The sequence below is a fragment of the Oxyura jamaicensis genome, chromosome 2 (assembly GCF_011077185.1).
Source record: "Oxyura jamaicensis isolate SHBP4307 breed ruddy duck chromosome 2, BPBGC_Ojam_1.0, whole genome shotgun sequence".
Classification (NCBI taxonomy): domain Eukaryota; kingdom Metazoa; phylum Chordata; class Aves; order Anseriformes; family Anatidae; genus Oxyura; species Oxyura jamaicensis.
This window is the reverse complement of record NC_048894.1, coordinates 89,817,943-89,839,402: the sequence shown is the minus strand read 5'-3', so window position 1 is coordinate 89,839,402 and position 21,460 is coordinate 89,817,943. Positions and strand designations below refer to the sequence as shown.

Genomic DNA, 21,460 nt, shown 5'->3' with positions numbered 1-21,460 from the left:
TTTGGGTACATCTGAAGTCAAGATGACAATTCAGAAGAATCTCGAGTGTTGGAAAGATGGCCTGAAAGAATAGGATGTGGTTTAGTAGAATAAGTGAACTGTTTCAGTTTTAGGTAAAAATAACATAAAAGTAGAAGATGGGAAACAACTGTTGAAGTAGTTCCTGCCACCCCATTATCTACCCCAGTCTAGGATAACCCATGGATTAACAATTGAATGAGTGGTAACAACACCATGTTGCTCAGGAGAGGTGTGTATGTATATTAGCACAAATATAGAGTGGTATAATCTGTAGGATGTGTATAGTTGAGTCTTCTGCTCTGAAGTTCGTTGTAAGGTTAAAGTGCTGTATCAGTTTTGGGCATTGTACTAGAGGAAGATTGGAGGCACAGTTAATTTGCCTCAGGAGACTGAAGGTAATGACGGGAGATTTAGAAAAGATAACGTGCAGAAGGAATGATTGAATTGGTATTTTTTTAACTCAAGAAGATCAAGGGAAACTAAGCTTTTAAGCATGGGGAAGTTCGCTGCAAAAAGGCAAACATTTGCCCTGGTAGGTGTGCTGTGCTTAGTAATGACAGCAACAACCCATTCTTTGCGTGTTCTGCTTTCATTGCTAGCTTCTTGTTTGCTTGCTTGTTTTATAAGAGCTGTTTTTGTCCAGTTATTGATGGGCTGGTATTGGACAGCACTGAACAAAGAGCGTGTCATCTCAAGATCCTCTGAAGAAATATATAAATCAGCCATGTCCCTAAAACATGAATGTTCATCTAAACAGTTAGACATAAGGATAAATACTTAGGTTAAAACTTTTGACCAGAGAGGAAACTTGATCCCAGCACGGCTGACTGCTTATCCAGTAATCGACAGCAGGTAATATCTCTTCCCAGTTCCCCCATCTTTAAGAATGGATCATATTCTCCACCTGTGTAAGGCAGCTGAGTTTTACTGAAAAAGAAATGATATAAAAAAGCTAACTTATTGTGAGTGACACCGATTTTTGTGTTGTATATGTTGTGGTTTAACCCGGCCGGCAGCTAAACACCACCCAGCCGTTCGCTCACCCTCCCCCCTCCCTCTCTGGGATGGGGGAGAGAAATGGGAAAGCGAAGCCTGTGAGTTGAGATAAAGACAGTTTATTAAGACAGGAAATAATAATAATATGTACAAACAAGTGATGCACAATGCAATTGCTCACCACCCGCTGACCGATGCCCAGCCCAACCCCGAGCAGCCAGCCCCCCACCCTGGCCAGCCACCCCTATATATTGTTCAGCGTGCCGTCAGATGGTATGGAACACCCCTTTGGCCAGTTTGGGTCAGCTGTCCTGGGTCTGTCCCCTCCCAGCTCTTGCTGCACCCCCAGCCTGCCCGCTGGCAGGACAGGGCGAGAAGCTGAAAAGTCCTTGGCTTGGTGTAAGCACTGCTCTGCAGCAATTAAAACATCAGCATGTTATCAGCACTCTTCTCATCCTAATCCAAAACATAGCACCCTACCAGCTACTAGGAGGGAAAATAACTGTCCTAACTGACACCAGGGCATGTATTACAGTGATATGTAGAACCTAGTCTTTGTATTTAACCTTCTTGAAGGCTGTGACTAATTTGCTTTAACAAAGATGGTTAAGTCTCTTGGGATTTATGCCATGATCTCTTAAAGCAAATGCTTTCAGAAAGGTACCAGTTGTTATTGATGTTCGGTGTCCTGTGCGGCGTGCCTTGTGCCATCTTGTGAATCTGGCTCTTTGAACTTTGTTTATTTTTTAAAAGGATTATTGATACTCTTTTTACTTCTGGGAGATCTGGAATCAGTTCTTTTAAAACTCAGACTGCAAGCTACTTCTGTGAATGTAGATCTGCTTAATGCATGCAGATAGAATAGGAATAGTACCAATATTGTGGTAATTTATTCTGAAATGCAGCAAAAATTATGAGTTGATACATTTTCCTTTTCTTCTTTGATATGCAAAAAAATGGGAAACTGTCAAGTATTATAGTTATCCCTATATTGAGGCACATAAAGTAATAATTTGTTTTGGAATAAGCAGTTGACAAACATCTTTTCTTTCACTGCCAATCTTATCTTTCCTTACCATATATTTCATCCATGCTGTTATGTTATCGTAGTGCTTATAGCATCTTTATTTCTTTTCTGTTGTACCTGTTTTTTCATCTGGGCTGGGAATACAGAAAATGATCAGTTTAAACAGATACTAAGTTATTCGAGTTTATGTTCACATATAATACAGCAAATACAGATAAGCTCATAATACGTGGCTAGTATTACCTAAGTGTAGGCAAGTTGCTCTTGTATTAAAAATTGAAAAATCTGCTTTCTTGCCTCTGTTAAGATGTTTTGTTTCCTTTTCAGCTCCTTAGAATTTCCTTCAGGTGTTGGTGCATAAACCAAGTAAAGGAAGAGATTTGAAAGAATTGCTTCATGCGATGTTGCTAAAATTTTAACAGCTAACGCTTGGAAAGCCTCAGAGATCATTTTTCAGGTGTCACATTTTTAGATTTGAAAAATCATCAGTTCTTAAGCATCGCGTCTGTGTTAGTTTAATAACGCTTTCCCCCCAGGCTGTCATTATGAATGCTAATGTTTAAATTGTGGGTGAGAGATGAAAGAATGTGGGAAAATACATCTGTAAACTAAAATATATATGGAAAAATGTAGCCCAAAAGAATGATCTTCTAGAGAGCTGCTCATGTGAATGTGTGCCATGAAGAGGCTGTTTTCTAGCCTTATTGAGAACAGTTCCCAGTTTGTTGTGCTAAGTGCTCATGATTGGATAGAGGGCGACATATATAGAACTCAAAAATAGATAACTGCTTATTTAGGAGGACAGGCAGTCCTCCTACTCAAATCATATCATCTGAAAGGCTACAAAATGTTGATGACTTGTTCTACCTCTCTACTCTACTCTGCATATGTTGTTTTCCTCACAGGCTCTTTTTAGCAGCAATCTTTTGGCTCCTTCTACCTTGCACAGAATTCAGGATTTTGAAGTCTTAAATAGTTGGGAAACTTTCCCGACCTTCCCCTTTCACCTCAGGCTTTGCCAGAATTGAATTTGGAACTTATCTGAATTTCTGTTCTCCTTTTAGGACAGCCTTAAGACATTGTGGATGGAAGACCTCTGTGGCTTCTATGTTGATGGCAGAATGGCCTAGACCAGTCTGTTGCTCTATGGTTCCTACCACGGGTGCTCTACAGCAATGCAGTGGGATTTCACCACCAGTGCTTGTGGACCATCCAGATGGCTGTAAACCTGCAGAGGAGGTTAGTGCAAAATGTAATGCAGGATTTTTTTTACACTTTGGTCAGGTTTTTCTGCTTGGGGTGAACCTTAGAGAATGCATGTATGCTGCTAATTTGCTGTTCCATATTCCTTAGTTCTGTTCATTCAGGGTCCTGGTGGACCCATTCAGTTGTCTGAACCCGTTAATCCTTTTAGATATTTGCACAAACCTAATTTATCAGTGACTGCAGTTGTTTGCTGGTAGAGGAAAATTCCATGTCCAAGTGAGTAAAGCACCCCATTTTTAGTTCTCTTAAACTCTACTCCCACAGTATGGGGTATCATCTTGAAAAGCAATCTAGGCCACTGAGCCAGCATTCAGATCAGTCCTCCAGACACAGAACTCCTGTGCTGTAGCTTCTAACAGAAACACACTTCTCTGTGAACAGCAACTAAACCTGTTTTTGTTTGTTTGTTGTTGTGTTTTTTTTCTACATAAGCACAGTTTTCCTTAAAGCATCCTTGTACAAGAGATGACTTATTAAAGTACAGCTGTGCAATTGCCACCTGCCCAATGCAGCATTTATGTGCTATGTTCTTGCCAGTCCTTCTGTCTATGTGCGTTTCCCTCTTGCTACTGCTTTTTAAATCTCAATTGAAACAAGATGAAGAACCAACGTTTAAAAGAATAAACAAGCAAAACTGTGATAAGACAGCTCTGTTTCCTTGGCAGAAAAAATGAACTGGTTGACTTGTATTTAGTGCATCAAATGTTTTCCATTTGCTATCCTTGATATTAACGTTTAGTGCTTATTTGTTTCACCTTGATTTTTTTTTCTTCCTGCAAACCTGTCAGTGCCTTTCATAAAGGTAATTTTCACAGACAGCCTGAAGAACTTACCTGGGCCAACTTTGAAGTTCAGATTCAGTGGGGGCTAAAAGGAAAAGTCCCCGTTTCAGGTCTAAGTGGATCCTTTTCCACACAACTTAAAAATACCATAATCTGGCATGTGTTCTTAACACGTAAAAAGTATGCCTTAAAGAGTCATCACTTCAGAAGAGAGGGAAAGATCTGTCCAAAGTTACTACCTAATACTGTTGAACATTAGCAACTACACAGAATAAAAATTTAGCATAAAAAAGAGTATGTTTTTCATCTCTGGATTTATTGCTTATGTGTCTCAAGTGGTGTCTTCACCGCTGTTTCTTTCCCTGTAGCCTAGTCACTCGTTCTGTGGTTGTTGGCTCTAATGGTGTGTTCAGCTGGGTAACAGATAGGAGTGGAAGTTGCTGCTGGTGGGAGATACTCGATCAGTCTGCGTTCTTTGGTCATTCTTCTGTTGTGTCAGTTCCTTGATTGACTTTGTTGTGTTGTTGCATATGTGTTTGTTGGTGGGCATGCTATGATGAGAGAAAAGATGGAGTATCAACAACTTACTTGAAATAAGTCTTGAAATTTAACATGTGAGTGAATCTGCTCTTTTTATTCTGGACAATTAAGACAAAAAAATCAGAAATACGAGAAAAATTACAGAATGCTGAAGATGTAGTTGTCTTCAAAGCCTCTGAAAATGGCTTTGTTTAAATATTTTCCCAGATTTACATCAAAATTAACTTTTTGCACTAGCAAAATTTTTTCTAGCACTTCCTTTCTCAAAGGAGTTCAAAATAGGAGGGGTTTATTCCTGTTTAAAAATAACAACAACAAAAAAACATATTTTTGAAGCAGTTAACAAATCAGATCTGCTATTTTCTTTAAAACTCAACATTTCCATTTTCAATCAGTTGTGACCTTGAATGCTAACTTTTTTTTTGTATTTTTTGATGAAATAAAAGTCAGAAAGTCTGCTCAGTGGATCTGTTTAACCTTTCGATTTCCAAACTGGAATTTCCTCCGCAAATGCGATTGGAATTACCTGATGCTGCTACCCAAGAGTTTCTTTAAATATAACATCCACATTTAATGTAGACCTCTTTCTTTCTTGTTACATTTTCCCTCATCAACAATGGTATGCTTTTTATGATGGGGTGTCCAGAGTGCAGAAGAATGTTCATTCTGAAAATGAAAAAATACATTTTTTTTTTTGTCATACTTGTCTGATTTTTAAATGCAGCGTGTTCTTGTTCTCAACATTAATCCTTCATGTTTTTAAATTTCAGTAAATCAAGTTTAACTAGTGGATATTTTTTATTAATTATTTGGAAATACTGCTCTAATGAATATAAAGAGGTTTAAATTTTTTACAGTGGTATTGGAGATGTCTAAGAAAAGTCTTCAGTGTAGTCAGCATTTAGCTTGTCTGGAAAGACCAGCAAATGAAATCTTGCTGTCTATTTTTTTTTCCCAAGGTTATCTAATAAATCAGGCTGGCTGGAGGAGGAAAGACAAAGCAGTTCACGATGGAATTACTAGGCTGGATTTCTTGTCCTCCTTAGTCTGTTTTTTTTCCTGTGTAGTCTCTGTATTCCCCAGTTAAAAGTGCTTTGACGCTGCTGGTTGGCCATACATTGCCTCTTATTTGCCATCAAGCTTCTGTCAGTCTTCACGGCTATTCTGTTGGGCCTTTTTTTTTTTTTTTTGTCTACCAGTTTAGCTCTTTGCATGTTCATGTTTGTAGGGACTACTAAAGTAAAAACTGGTTGATTTATTAACATTAGCATATGACCTGGCCTAAAGCAAGTTCTCTCCCTTCTACTTAAGGGAACACAGAAGCTATGCCTGCTTGGTAATTTATGAGCTTTCATCATTTAAAATTATCTATTTAAACCCTTGCAGAAAGGGGTATTTAGTGGATAGGTGAATACTCTGTGGTTAGGGCTTTTTGAATCATATGGGCAGCTGTATATTTCTTAGATGGGGGGCATCTAAACTCCTTTCTTCCCCTTCCCCCTTCCTCTTTCTCACGTTAAACAGTTTTGGTTCTGGCAGCAACAGAAGGCCACTTTTTCATCCGGACTCTGTTTTGCCTGTTATCTTTGTACTTTTTTGTATGGTAGCAACCTAGGAGATAAAGGTGGAAGAGCACTGGGGAAGGGAGAGTGTCAGCTCGCATGAAATAGCGATGGTTAGTGCTTCTGCCTGCCTGAGAGTTAAGGGTAGGTTTGCTTGAATGTCCGCGGAGAAAATCCAGAGGAAAGGAAAGGAAGAGTAGACTTGTTGTGAATGTCCCCAGACTTTAAAGTAGCTTTTGCAACAGTTCAAAATGGACAGTGCTGATACTTCAACAAACTCCTTTGTACTGTTACGGATCACAAGTGCTTCAGCATATAAGCCTGTTCTGTTCACCTGAAGTCTGAATTCTGGAGTTTAAGCTCCAGTCCTGTAGAAATGTCAGTTCCTGTGCTGAAGATGAGGGTGTCACAGGGACAAAAAGGTATCTAGGACTCTAGTCCTGAACACTGCTATATCAGGGTGTTTGGAAACTATTCAACCACTTCTCCCTTTCAGTTTCTTCTTTGCTTGTCCAGGTTTACAAATGATTCTGAATTTTAAAGGCTTTCCATAACTCTGCGTTATCAATCTGCCTGTTTTGCTTTTCCTCTGACGGTTCCTTCCTTGTTTAACTATCCGAGGTAGAACCTCAAGATACAAAGATTGCTTACTTCAGAGACAGACATTCCATGGACAATTTCATGAGTCCTTGGAAAAAATCTTGTGGCTGTTCTTTTTACACCACGTGCACAGCCTCTTGGGTTGACAGGGGAAATGAAGAACTTAATCCGGAGAAATATCATGCTGTGTGTTGCCAGAGATATCTGGGAAGACAGAATTAGGAGAAATTAAATTTAAAGCAACTATGAATAAGAGGGAACAGGAAGGGCAGATGAGAAGAATCTTAACCTTAGTGCAGTACTGTGCTTGTAAAATAAGTACAAAATAGTTTCTGTCAGCAGAAGTTACCTGCTGAGTGGACAGCTTTATGATGTGAAAATTGATTTCCGTGTGTTAATATATGCTTAAAAGCTGTATGGCCTGTCTGCATAAGTACAGCCATTTGCTTTCTACATAGAATTTATATTTGTGTGTGGATGTAGCAAAGTATAACAGGCTTAGTGAGAAACACTGCAAGGATTTCATGAATCTATCATGAAACTGGACAATGATAGCTGCTTTTTTTTTTTTTTTTTTTTTCCTCCATATCTGATCAGGTTATCTTTAGAGAAAGAAAAAAAAATCTTTAAAAATTTTTCTTCAGATGTTTTCTCTTGTATGGAGAACTGTTTTCTCTATATTTCAGAAAAAATGTTCAGCCCTGCAAAACTGCTGAACTACTTTTTGTTAGAATTCTGGTGTTTTTTCTAGGCATAAATGTGTAGTTTTTGTTGTTGTTGTTGTTGTTTTTTGTTTTGTTTTGTTAGAGTATATCTGGTATCATTGTTATAAGGGTGGAAAGTAAAATGTTAACAAAACATTTGAATTCTGTACCGTTCTTCATTTTATTTAAGATAATCTAATCTATTGTATTTTAAATGATTGGTTTTTTGGCAAATTATATCTCCTAATTCTTTAAATCCTGATGCCTAGTCACTTGCGCTATACTATTAATCACTTCTTAACTTGATATGTGTGCATATGATTTGTTAGTAAGTTCTGCAGTTACTCTAAGCAGAATTCAACTAGCTTCTCTAGAATCAACACTGTTGACCCTATGTGTAACATCAATTTTTCTTTATTGTTTGCAGATCTTCATTTATATTATAACACTTGCGGATTCTTGTGTATTTTCCACGAATATTGCATGCAGAGGGAAAGTGTTCAAGTATATTTTGTATCTTTTCAGGTTCCCCTTTGGGATTATTAGTCTACAATATAAACTTTTCAGGGTGAAAGGTTTCTACAGTTAGTCACATAAAGACACTGTTCTGTTCTCTGCATTTTACCCCATCTTTCCAGAAACCTCCTCAATAATCTTTTCTCTTAATCAGTTGATTCTGCTTTTCTTTCACTCAAATTCTTGGCCATTAGTGATTCATCTTTAATGACCATTTGCCAATGTAATTTTATGCTATCTTTAAAAGCTTTTGAAGAATTAATGAACAAATTTATTCCACTCCAGCTTTGTTTTCGATACATATCTAAATAATCGTAAGCTTTATGGAGGCTGGATACTTTAAAACATTTGAGACTTGTCTTGTAAGATTTAACACTTTCTCTTAAAATACGAGGGTGATTTTAAGGTCTTGTAAAAGATTTGTTCACTTGATTGTTCATAGTCTGCTTAAGTCTTTGACCATCTTTTAGAAATGTATAACTAGCTTGGTGACAGTGAGTTCTTCTGACCTGAGAGTAGTCAAAAATTTCCCCTTGAAATTCGTGATTCTTCACTGCCAACAGCTGAGTTAGGTGCTTAGTTTTCTTCCCTTGTAACTTCTATCTTAATAGCAGAATATAGAATAAATAACACCCTGCTTTGTGTTTGTCAGTGTCAAGAAGAATCTCTGCATATTTCCTCATAATACTTCAGAAGTGAATATTACCTGACATTTGCAACTGTTGACATCTGCAGACTGAAGAAAATCTGCAGAAAATTGTTGAGTATTTGACACATCTGTACGAAGAGTGATCTATTGAAGAGGAGAGTATTCACTTTAGTTCAGTCTCAGCTGGTAGAAACTGAATTTTCAGATTGATCCTTTAACGTACAACTTTTTTCTTTTTAAAAAAAAAAAGAATAAAATTTGATTTTTCCACACTGCAGAAACAATGTAAAGGAAAATGGAAGATATCAGCATTGAGAATATGGAACAGCTTTCTGTGTTTTTTCTTGCTGTGCAGTCTAATCTTGTGCATGTGATTTCTTAAAGAAGATTGTTTTCAATAGAAAATCTCACTTTTCAAGCAGGAATTTCAGCTTTAAAAAAGTCCTGTCAGCTAGATAATTCTACTTTATAGCTCATCTTGCACCTGTCAGATGATTTAAAATAGTCACTTTGGAATGTGTGACTCTATTTCTTGATTCTTAGAAATTCTTGAGAGCTTGCATGATTTTGGTCTTAGTGAACGTACACCTTGTAAGACCAAGTGATGCTTTTGGCTAGAAGCCTTCATGCTGTGTTACATCATGTCAAAAATCTGAGGATCTAAAATAGGTAGAAGAGTTTACAAACTCCTGTAGCAGACAGCAAATGGTGAATATACTAATGGCCTCATCTCTGCCTACTACTGTGAGACTACAGCTTTGTATAACCAGTTTTGGATAGTGAAGCTTTTTTCTTCAAAGAACCTTGGAGCCTGCATTTGTCTCTGATAGTGAAACTAAAATTACTTTAAAATAATTCTTTCTTCTGACTAATGGTAAACTTGCAAGCTCTGTAGCCCACATGACAAGATTCATTGTCCTGAGGAAACGGAGGTGGTCACCTGGAACACCTGTGCTGATTGGAACTGGATTTTCCGCTTTTAGTTCTGCAGTTTTGGGGTTGGAATACCATTCACTGCAGCTCTTTAGTGATTTCTCAAAGGTTGGAGTCAGTTTATAGCTCTTGGATGCTGATGGGAAGGAGCGCTGCTGTACTGGAAAAGCCAAGTACTAGGTAAAGGGGAGCAGAAGGCTCAGACAGGTAGATAAATCTTACTGACGCATCTTCAGGCATTGATTGGTGTGTGTCAGGGATTTATGAGCTTTGTGCGTTCCTGGCGCTGACATGAAAATCCTCACTTGCTGCTGCTGCTAACAAAAGCTTTTCACTCGTGAATTACTTATTGTCTTCATGCTGCCTGCAGTACTCACTGATGAAAATACTGCCTGTATTCTCAGACTGGTTGTTACTCTAAGTCAAGTGCACTCAGTAGCCCTCCCAGAGTGTGCATGTGAAGTAGCTATGGCTCTGACGAGGGATGTTTTCTCTTTGTTAGCATCTGAGCTGTCAGTAGCCCAATTTAAGGCTGCGGTTGTTGCAGGAAAAGAAACAACTGTCTATTGGCTTATAAATCTGCTTTCCTAAAAGGATTGCCTATTCTGTAGCTGTCAGGACAGGCTGCGTTCAACCTAGGAAGGAAAAGATTTGAATGATGGTGGTTTGAATTTACCTGCCAGTACTGTAATACCTAATAGCTGAATGCCTATGCAGAAAGTTACTGTTATTAGCTGCAAGGTATTATAGATCTTTGTATTCAAGTTGTTATGTGTTGTAATTAAATTGGACTAATTATGTACTCCTGATGCTTGAAGCTGTACTGTAAAAAGATTTATATGTGTAATTTTTTTTTTTTGGTGTAGGATTGGTGTATGAAGTAATGTATACTGATTGTTCACTAGGCATAATAGAAGTACATTTTAAATCACAAAGCAGTTGAGGAGAGAATGGAAATGTCTGAAGGGTTCCTGAATAAATCTGTCTATTTTTAGTTAATTTTCCTTCAACCTGGAGAGCAGACAGAAAAATTAGAGCAATTGTTGGCTCAGTCATTTGAAAGCTACTTTAAAATCATAGGAGTCTAGCGAATCTCAGCTGTTCGTATGACAGCAGTAGTCTTTGTACTTTTATTGCATTCTTGATTTCCAAATTCTAGCAATCCTCTTGAGCTCTTGTAATATTTACAGGAATGTTCTGATAGGGAATATTTTGTCTCCCAATTGGGTCTATTCTTCTTTTTCTGGTGTAGCAAAATTTGTTGTAGAAAAGAATGCAGCTCCAAAAGTTGAATAAATTGGTTTTGAACTTTTATCTGATTAAAATATTGTTCATGCAGTCCTTTGAAACCTTGCCTATTGCAGTTTCTTCCTGTAAGCAAGATGGAGCTTTCTTGAAGTCAGTCTAACAAATACCTGTTGGCATGGGGAAAAGAAGTAACTTTAAGAAAGACTTTCAAAGACTTTAGTTTGAGGAGTTCTGTAAACAATCTTTTATTTGATTCTCAAAAAACATCTGTTGGGAGAGTCTGGTATTAGGGGAATCCACAAGTGTGGTTATGTGCAAGTGTGCTGTTTTTTTTCCATTTTAAATGACCGAGAAAAAAATAAAACATCCCACACTGAACTGGTATGGAGGAGCTGTATGACAAAGATTCAGCATCTGCTTTGCTACTGGCAGCAATTGATATAGGGCTTTTCACTTATGTTCATAATTGTTCTTAGAATTCCAGGCTGGAAGACTTGAGAGGGGAAAGAATTGCCTGGGTCATTGAGTGCAGTCCCCTGCAGTGGTCTCTTAACAGAGCCACTGGGTTCTACTTCGAAACATCTACTTTACTGAGTTCATAAGTCTCCTTCCCTTCCCTTTCAAAATAACTGGTGCTTATACAGTGGTGTTTGTTGTTGATGTTTGTTTGGTCAAGTTTGGTTTGTTTGTTTATTTTTATTGAAAGAGAATAGTTTACATGATACATCCAAGAATCTTGTTCCTCTTTTATATGTGGCTGAGTGACAGTGGCAGCTCTCAGTGTCACCCTTGGCTCTTACCTTTATTGAAACTTCAGCTGAAAGCAGAGTTACTGTGGTTCATACAAAAATACATGCTAGTGCACACATTTTATTAAATGTCATCTTGATTCATTTACTCCAATTCACAAGATTATATCTCTTCCTACCTCATCACTTATTTTCAATAGCAACAAGCGTCAAGGTTGTCCATCTAGATCTAGGACCAAGGTTACTCAATAGTTTGTCCCCAGATTGTCCGAGCAGCATTCTCATCAGCCTAATAAGTCTTTTTATAAACCTTTAAAGCGTTTCTTGCAATCACCTTATCTACATTAGTTTCCGTATTAGTCCTCATCATCCTCACCTTAAATAGAAATAACTCTCAGAAAGAAAATTGTTAATGCATTATAAAAATGCATAAACATATAAAAATTATATGTCTAATAACATATACAGTATATGTTATTAAACTGTATGCCTAGACGACTTGCTGTCCTTTTGAATATTCTTGCATTTATGCCTGTTTCAAGTCATTTGGTTATTATATCTTATATTCATTACTATGAGACTTTTCTGCTATCACACTTTAAAATTTCACAAAGTGGTTGTTTCAGAATGCTACAGAAGGGATTACAGAGGCCACCCCAGTTTTATTAGATTAGTTAATCACAGTTGTTCTTACTCCATTTGGTGTTTGATCACTTCCATTTCCTTACCCTTGTTGGAAATCAATTTTCACATATTTCATCTTTCTTAAATAGGTAAACTATATTTCTTGCATAATTAATATTTAGGCTATACCATATTATTCCTAATCTGCAAATGGTATTTTTTTATTTGAATAGCACTGATTAGGAAGAGAATCAGGAGGATCTGTATGGTGCTGTGAACTACTTGAAAGTGTTGACCAAATGCTTGCTTGATTTTTCAAATACCGAGAAACCTTAATTGAGATAATACGTGCTGCTTTCAAAATTATCTGAGAAACTGCTAAGTACTCTAATTTGCAAAACCATAAACTCTTTTCAGAAGGACAATTATTGTAGGTAAGACTTTTCTGAAAAGGGTAAGTACCACAATAGTTACATCTTTTAAATTATTTTTCTTGTAACTGAAAGAGCTTGGTTTTGAAAACTTTCTGTTCAGTCTAGGAATGTTGTTTCCATCTATATATTTCTGGAAGCCTTTAGAACTAATCATAAAGGTTTAGAGGTGAAGTAAATACTGAATTTAGAATATGAAAGTAATATGAATTTAGATAATTCGGAGAATTAGAGGCCGGTTCAAGTGCAGAGTGACTTAGTTCCAAACTTTGACAAAACTGTGGATTGTGTGCATTATCTTTTGCTCCATTTATGACATTGCTTTTCTATGTGGTGAGCTGGATCTTCATCTCATGATGAACATCTATTTTTTATAAGCATATTAATGCCTTCTAATTTATTTGTAGGAAAGTCTTTTTGAAATAGTAACTTCTGCCTTTGTGTATTAAATTAATTCTTGGCAAAAGCGTTATCACCTACTCCTATGTTTCTTTTTTATTCTTCCTTCAGTCCAAGAACTGCCAGTTTTAGAAACATTTTTTTTATGCAAATGGCTAATTCAAAAAATTGACTTCTGATTTGAAAATTCACTTCTGATGAATTAAGTGTAAGCTTTCTAGACAGAGCAAGAACAAATTTTATGCTGACCTACGTTTCTCAGACTTTTCTGAAGAGTAGGTTTGTTTTTAAAGAATTTTTCTCTTACTGCTCAGACTAGCATGATCTGTTTTCTCTCATCACTTCTTCAAAGCTTGCTGTTGCTGAATTGCACGGAACAGATGACTTGAATACTAAAGCCTTTCAAAATCTATCAACTGAGTATAGCCCAATGATGAGTAGTTCTTTGTATGAGCAGAAGGGAGTTCTGGCATCCACTATTTTTTTTTCCTGATTAAATTTACCAGATTCACTTATGTTTCTGTGAAGATTACGCTTCATGTAAATACACCTGTTTTCCACAGGTGGTGGGCTGCCCCTTTGATCTGAATGGTTTTTACCTTTGCTTTTTATAGTATTGATACTAACGCTTTGTGCATGGAACAGTGACAAAGAAGACAAATATATTGGCACAGGAGGTAAAATTCTAAAACTTGAGTCTCTTGTTGGCATCGCTTCTGTTTCCAAATATAGATGCACTCAAGTGGATAGACCTCATTAATAGTTCAGATGCATGGAATTTTAGACAGTGGCCATGCTGACAATTTGCACTTGGTTCATTTTTTAAATTTTGCTTAAAAACCTATACATAAGCCTACTGTATGTTACCTAGAGTATGTCAGACTGTTCTCCCACATTACTAAATATACTGAGAAACTGAACATTCAATTTTGTGTAGCTATCAATCTGATAAGGAAAATTGTTTCAGTTAATCACTTTCCATGTGGTTTGAATCGATACTGATGCCTTATTTGATTTGACATATCAAATATTGTGTCACAATTTTGATGAGCCCTTACTTTGTGCCAACTTCTGTTTATTCATATCTGAAAGTCTGGAATACAAACTTCAGATCAGCTTTGTTTTGGCTTAGATGCTGCATCTAGTGCAGAATCCTGATTTAGTCCAATAAAGGCAATGAAGTCCTTTGTCAAGTCTCTGTTTCCAAGAGTTGTGCTGAAGACTGATCGCTAGTATAAACAAAAATGATGATGGTCTAAAACTAAAAATACATGACTATGCAGCAGTCATTATACTGAAAAGAGTAAGCATTTCCTCTCATGCCAACTGTGTTGGTAAAAATAGGTGGTAAAGTAAAACAATGCGCTTTACATGAACATTATCCAGTGTTTTGGAGAGAGGAAAAATACCTGCTTTTGCAAAATTTTTCCATTTATTGCATCACACAGTAGCAAATGGAGTTATTAAACTTAAACAGTTGGGTGTTATTGCTGTGGTAATTTGTTTAAATTGTTTAAGCCAGCATTATTATTTATTTTTTTTTTTACAAAAGGAATGACTTTAAGTTATTAAGCTTGTAAATCATTTCCCTGTCACTTCCTGAAAGAATTGCTGTGTAGAGTGCATAGTGAACCCAACAAAGTAAAAAGTTAAAAACTTCAGGAAAGTTAAAACTATTCTGGGGGGAGATTATATTCATTCCACTTAAGTTCCTCAATCCACTTTGTCATATGATAGCACTATTTTTTTTTTCCACTAGCTACATCTTAAATCCTGTGTCCACCCTCCCCTTCCCCCAGCTATTCTTAACATAAAGGGATTCAGGCAAAGGCCGCTGAGATGGCTGGGGCTTGGACTGAAGTGGCTGAGGGTGCTGAGCAGAGTTTGAGGGAATTGGGCTTTTTTAGTCTGGAGAAGAGCTCATTTCAGAAGGACTTAATGTTCTCTTAGTTATTAGAAGGGTGTTGGGAAGGCACAGCCTAGCACTTTTTTGAGATGTGTGGCAGGGCAATGAGACAGTAATTATAGACTAAAACAAGGGAGGTTCCACCTTGTCCTAAAGGAAAAATGTTTCACCACAAGGTCAGTCAAACGCTGGAACATTATGCAGGGAAGCTAAGGACCCTGCTTCTCTGGGGGTTTTCATACCTTTATGACCCTGATTAACCTTGTTAGAATCATGGAATAATTGAGTTTGGAAGGGATGACTGGAGGTTATCTCGGCCAACCTTCTGCTTAAAGCAGGTCCAGTGGGATCAGGCGTCTTCCCTTTCCCTTGAAAAAGACTTTTTCTGTATTTCCCATGTTCCAGCTTGTGGTCATTGTCTCCAGTTTCACAAAGTCTGCATTCATTTTCTCTACATCCTCCTGTTAGGTAGCTGTAGACCTTCAGAACCTTTAAATACCTGCTTTAGTCTTCTCTTCTAAAAATACAAAAAAAGAAAACTCGCTCTATCAACCTTCTACTGCATCATTTAACCCCATCTAATAGTCTCCGTGGCTCACTGCCAAACCTACAAGACAGGTAAATTACACTGCAGCATTGCCTGGGGAGCCCCAGATGGGCGCAGTACTTAGCTTCCCTCTTAACGTGTGCACAAGAGAGGGGAGGAGGCACTTTTCCCAACCTGCTAGTTATACTCTTGCTTAAAATAGCCATCGATGCAGTTGGTCTTCTTAGCTGTAAGGGTGCAATGCTGATCCGTGTTCAAGCTGCTGTCTGCCAGGGTACCTGGACGTCACAGTGGCCTTCCTGAGGGGACACTTCCACCCTCCAGCCTTGGAGTAAAGATGTTAACCAGTATTAGCTCCAGTTTTGATACTTTAGGGACACCAGTAGCAAATGTTTGTCAGCCAGACTTCGTACTGCTGGTCAAAACCCACAGAGCATGGTGGTCCAGCCTGCAGTTCACCCACCTGACAGTCTGCTCCTTCAGGTCACGTCTCAGTCTGCTCCTTCAGCATTCTCAGATACCTCCCATCTGGTGCCACTGAAGAGGCATGTGTCCAAGGGGCTTAAGAGATACGTGATTCAATTTAGAATCATAGAATATCCTGAGCTGGCAGGGACCCATAGGGATCACCGAGTCCTTTGTCTATATTCAGTGAAATTTCAGTCCCACAGGATGCCACTAAATGAGATCTTGGAACAACAGAGAGTTAACCTTACCAAAAATGAAGGAGACAAGTTACCAAGTATCTGAAGCTTTTCCATGTCCATTGTCAGTAAGTGTGCTGCCCCACTGCACAGGGGATCTGTTATTTTTAGCCTTTCTTTTTCCAGGGTGCTTACAGGTGCTCTATCAGATTCATGGCTCAGGTGTGATGAGGGCAGTTGCTTCAGCAGCTTCTGGGCTGCTCCATTTCACTGTTGTACTGCCTAGATTCAACGTTTACTGTGCTTTGACTAAGAGACTGGACTAAATAACCTCCCTTGGTTCTTCTCCTGAATTATTCTGGTAAACAGAGGTAGAAGTGCTGTCAAACAGTGTATTTTTACCAAGGAGTTAAAGATACGGGGAAAGGACTCAACCATGCTACCCACTGTGTGTTGAACTTTGCACTGTTGTCTCTTTGAATCCCTTTCCTGAAAGATTCAGAGGACTCAAAATAAATGTCTTTCTGATGTTTCACTGAACTCTGGCAGATGTGCCAGTGTATGCACTTTAGGACACTATCTATTTGGTCTTTGTCCATAAGGACAGAGATTCTAGATTACAGTCTTCCTCCTGGTGTCTTGCTAAGTCGAGGACCCATAAGCACTGTGCTGTTGTGCATTTTATACTTTTCCTTTGTAGCCTAATATCTTTTTATAATCTGAGATAATAAGAATGTATTTTCTTTAAAGAGTGATAATTTAATTAGCATTTGTGTTCTTTAGGTGTAAGTAGGGTAATAGTATAACTTGATTCTTCTTCCAGACTATTTCTGTGTTGTCCCCAGTTAGAGCAAAAGAAGAAACCTGTCCCATGGAGAGTTTAACTGCAGTCATACCATGTCAGATTTGTCTCTATATACAGTATTTTGTTTCTGACAGTGATTGATAGTGTTTGTCTAGGGAAGAGAACAGGGGAACTTGTAATGTTATTTCCTCACTGTAGTGTCCTCGTGTGCAGTGATTTGAAGTTCCACTGCATACCTTTTTGGTTTTTAGCCTCTTGCTGCTTAACTGACCTGACTCCTCCTCCTCCTCCTTGTATCGAAAGAAATGGGTAACAGATTTCTCTATGTACCATCTCTATACAGCTTTGGATTTTATAGACCTGTTACCTGTTTAGGTTTACCTCTTGTCCAGCCAGGAAGAATGTTAGTGTCTCCACTTACATCTTGTAACGCAGCTATTTCTTGTGGTTGTTGTTTTTTTGCTTTTCTTGTTTGTCTTTTCTATATTCTTTTTGATATCACAAGACTGGGTGTTCATACAGCACTCAAGATGACAAGGCAGATACTGTATAATAGCACGATGGTTTATCTTTTGGTTTCTGCTTTCTTACTAATAGATAACAATTTTGATTTCACTGCTGCTAATCACCATGCTGACGATTCTATAGAACTTTATAGCGCAACTCTGTAATCCAGAGTTTAGGCCCATCTTTGCATCTGCAAAAAAAAAAAAATATATATATATATATATATATATATATATATTCTTAATGTAACCAAAACATTAAACGATACATTTCATCTACTATTTATCATCAAGTTATTATTTGCAGATACATTCACAGTTCTTCATGTTAAGTAGTCATCCCAGTATTACCAAAACTGCATAGATGTAAATGTGAATTATCCCAAACAGAACCCTTTCTTGGTGTTTGCAACATTGCTATGACATTGAAACTTACACCATTTAAGAGTATAGGGATGGATGTAGACATGGATATGTCTGCAGCCAATCAAAGGAGAATATGAACGATTTAGAAAAGAGTTATCATAACACTGACCCTGAGGAAGAAGTGGGGGTGGGTAGGAACAGGAACCAAATCACGATCATGAAATACTAAAGGAAAGATAGTCTTGATACACAGATTGCTTGGTGATGGTTTTCCATGATTATGGCTTACATTTAAAGTTCTTTTTTTTTTTGATAAATTATTCAGTTTATGCTGAAAGAATATGAGAAACTATGTGCTTATGTCAATAAGCTTAATTCTAGTTGGGGTTTGAAGACCATTTTCAGTTTATTATTCCACAAGTTAAGAATATCTGTAATTCAGGTTTTAATTAGTAAATTATTCCCAGTGGAAATAACTTCAGGAGTACTTTATATTGAAACGTCTCAGCAATGGTGGGGAACCTCCTGGTTTAAAAAACAATAACAATATTGATTGAAAAAAAACAATCATAATAAAAAAGCATACTTATTCACTTGCATTAATAAAAAATCCGTATAAAGTTGTTCTTGACTTTCCTCCCCTCTCCCCCCAGAAAAGTCACTTATGGAAATAAGCAGTTTTGGTAACAAAATATTGTTGTAATTCAAGTCAGACAAAACAATTTCAGAGGTTGAATTCTAAAATTTTAATATGTATTGAAAAATGCATAGCAGTTCTATACTTGAGCATTAAAGTAATTTTAATTGTCAAAACTACTAGCTGAAGTCTTCAGCTTTGAACATCTAGTAAGTGAGCACAGTGTCTGGTGGGTACTCTTCACTTTGCTTACTGTTCATTTTACCAAAAAGGAGATTTATTTTTGGTTTGCTGAAAGCAAAGCATTTGTCTTTACAATTAAGGTGCAATGTGCCACTGGGCTTTATGTGAAATACTGACATTTGTAGACAAGCATTCCTAGTTATGGGCACAGAAAGTCAGCACGTACTACATTAGGGAAGCACCAGAGATTTTAGCTCAGCCCTGATTGGTACATTGCTTCCTAAGGTGTGCCTAGTTTTCATTCATTCATCTTGTTCAGATTTCTAAAGGGTCCAGAGGGTTCATTTTAATTTTCTTTAGATGGTTGCTCTCTTCTTCAGTGACTCAGCAGAACACTTTGTTTTGGAAACTTATTGTAATGGTCTGTGCTCTGAGTGTTGCCATAGTAAAAGACTGGAGCCTTTGTTGTCCCAAAGCATTCCTTTTTTATACATACAGCATTTGGTAATTAACTTAGGTTACCTTTAAAATGTAGTTTAAATTTCTGCTTTTAGCTTCTGTCCTCACGTAACGTTTTGTGGCTTACTTTTTTTTTTTCTTCTTCTTTCCAGATATAGAACGTGGTCTCTCAAACTGGATTAAAGCAACCTGTTGATATTTTTATTTATACTTTTTTTTTTTTTTTAATTTTTGTATTTGACTTAAAGTGCCATGAAAAAATTTGCATATTGCAAGGTGGTCCTTGCCACCTCTTTGGTTTGGGTCCTTCTGGATATGTTCCTATTGCTCTACTTCAGTGAATGCAACAAATGTGATGAGAAAAAAGAACGAGGGCTGCCTGCTGGAGATGGTAAGTTTTATGCCTAAGAATTTTTAAAATGTGGTTTAAAATTACATTCATTTTAAACATTTTATGTTTGTCTCACCAGTATAGTATCCTAAGCATTTAAGTGTTGTAGAATGTTCAGCGTTTTTCTAATGACTGGGGAAACAGGCACATTCTGTCTCAGGTTTAGATTGCAAACTCAAATGCTTACTTAAGATGTAAAATTTTAAGCAAAAAGGTACGTGAAAAATAATAACGAAACTAAGCAACAATCAGTTCAGAAATGTCAGCTAATGTTAACATAATAAAAAGCATGTTCCATATTTCTATGAGTGAAACAAAGCCTTGTTAACTGCACTAGACTTGGTGGTAAACCAATAAGTCACCTTCCCCACCTCCAAAGAAACGAACAAAACAAAAACACACAAAAAAGACAAAATATGCCCAGTAAATGTAGTAATAAAGGACAGTGATCCTCTGACCAAATTATGTTGTAATGAAAAAGAATTTATTACGTAACTAGAATAAAAATGGATGTAAAAGTGATAAATATGAGGGGAGGTTGTATGTGTATGTAGGTATGTACAAATGCCCATTCACTGCTTTTTGTTGGAAGTGAGGTGTGTTACTACTAAAGCTCTTCATATCAGTTTTCTGTTTTGTTCCTGTCATCTTAGTTTTCAGGTACCAGCTGAGTGGTTTGTTTGTTTGTTTGTTTGAATACCAGTGCCATTCATCTTGCCAACTTTGTTTTAGGGATTTCATTGTTGATCATGTAGGGTAAAAGGGTTGATGCAGGCAGAATTCACCTCTGCAATGTCTCAGCATAGGCATTTAGAACTTCAGGCAGCTACCACCTCCAGTTTATTTATGAAACATCTGCATTTGTAATATGGCCTCTCTTCCACTGGAAAGGCTATGTCTTTATGTCTCACCACAGCTATAGGAACTGATGCAGTGATGCTGAATGTTTAGTCTAGTCAGCCAAGTGTATTAAAGATGAATTAGTGCTTTCTACCACAAAAGCACTGTTGACGTCTGGTATGGATAATTTTGACCTCCCTGTGAAATTTACTGAAATATTTTAAATACAGTGTTTTTCTATTACAGAATAATGTTAGGGAAATGTTAAGGAAATGTTCTTCCTCCCTACGCCCCCACGTTCAAAAGAGGCTGGTAAATGTCCACAGAGTACATTAATGTATAGGAATGTAGAATTTCCATGTTTAGTAACGCTGAGTTATTGTTTCCACAACTGCATGCAAAATTTCAGAGGTTTTAGTTCATCCAGCTTTTGCAGAAGGGACTTGTTGCTTACGTTGTATTTTTTGGATTTCTTTTTCCGTAAGTGAATTAGGGATATGTAGAAAGTATGTCCTTTGTCAGAACTCAGTCATTGCCTTGGGAAGTTGGGAAATTTTCTTGAGAATGAGGCTGATACTGCGTTTTTAAGGAATTGATCCACATCTTGGATACACACACAGTTTCTACGTGATACTAAGCATATAAATTTTACCCTTTTTTTTTTTTTAGAGTTGTCATGCAAACAGGATTTTTTTTTTCTGTTGACCAACAGCAGTTAAGTTGATAAATATCATCAAACTTGGTTTTGATATATTATTGATGATGAAAGTTCAGATGACTTTAGACATTGGAGCTATATGTATATAATATAAATTCAAGTCTTCCAGTAAGCATTCCAACATCAGTAGTAAAATTAGATACCTTGGCATCAAGTTAAACATCCAGTGAATGCTGAGCTAGATTTGAACAGTGTGCACCAGATGAAACACTAAGAATCTTACAATTCTATCTATTTAGAGTGTATTTTTCTTCCAGCGAATTAAAAGGAATCTGTCAGATGAGGAGAAAATCTGCAATTTTTAAAGTTTAGCATTGTGACTTTTCCCATGCAATGTTAATTTTACGTAGTTGAGTGGAGTTTTCATTCTGGCCTTTCCCTAACTTTTGTATGTTAGAGTTCTTCATATCT

The 21,460-nt window shown here is 37.2% G+C and overlaps 1 protein-coding gene across 1 annotated transcript in view; it reads left to right on the top strand.

The window, feature by feature from the left end:
- Positions 1-21,460, top strand: part of GALNT1 (polypeptide N-acetylgalactosaminyltransferase 1) — an 83,846-nt gene that overhangs the window by 20,055 nt on the left and 42,331 nt on the right. Inside the window, exons 3-4 of the mRNA XM_035317243.1 lie at positions 3,109-3,283; positions 19,253-19,491. Of these exons, the coding sequence (XP_035173134.1) occupies positions 19,353-19,491 (139 nt within the window). The 5' untranslated portion in view covers positions 3,109-3,283; positions 19,253-19,352. The remainder of the gene's footprint in view (positions 1-3,108; positions 3,284-19,252; positions 19,492-21,460) is intronic.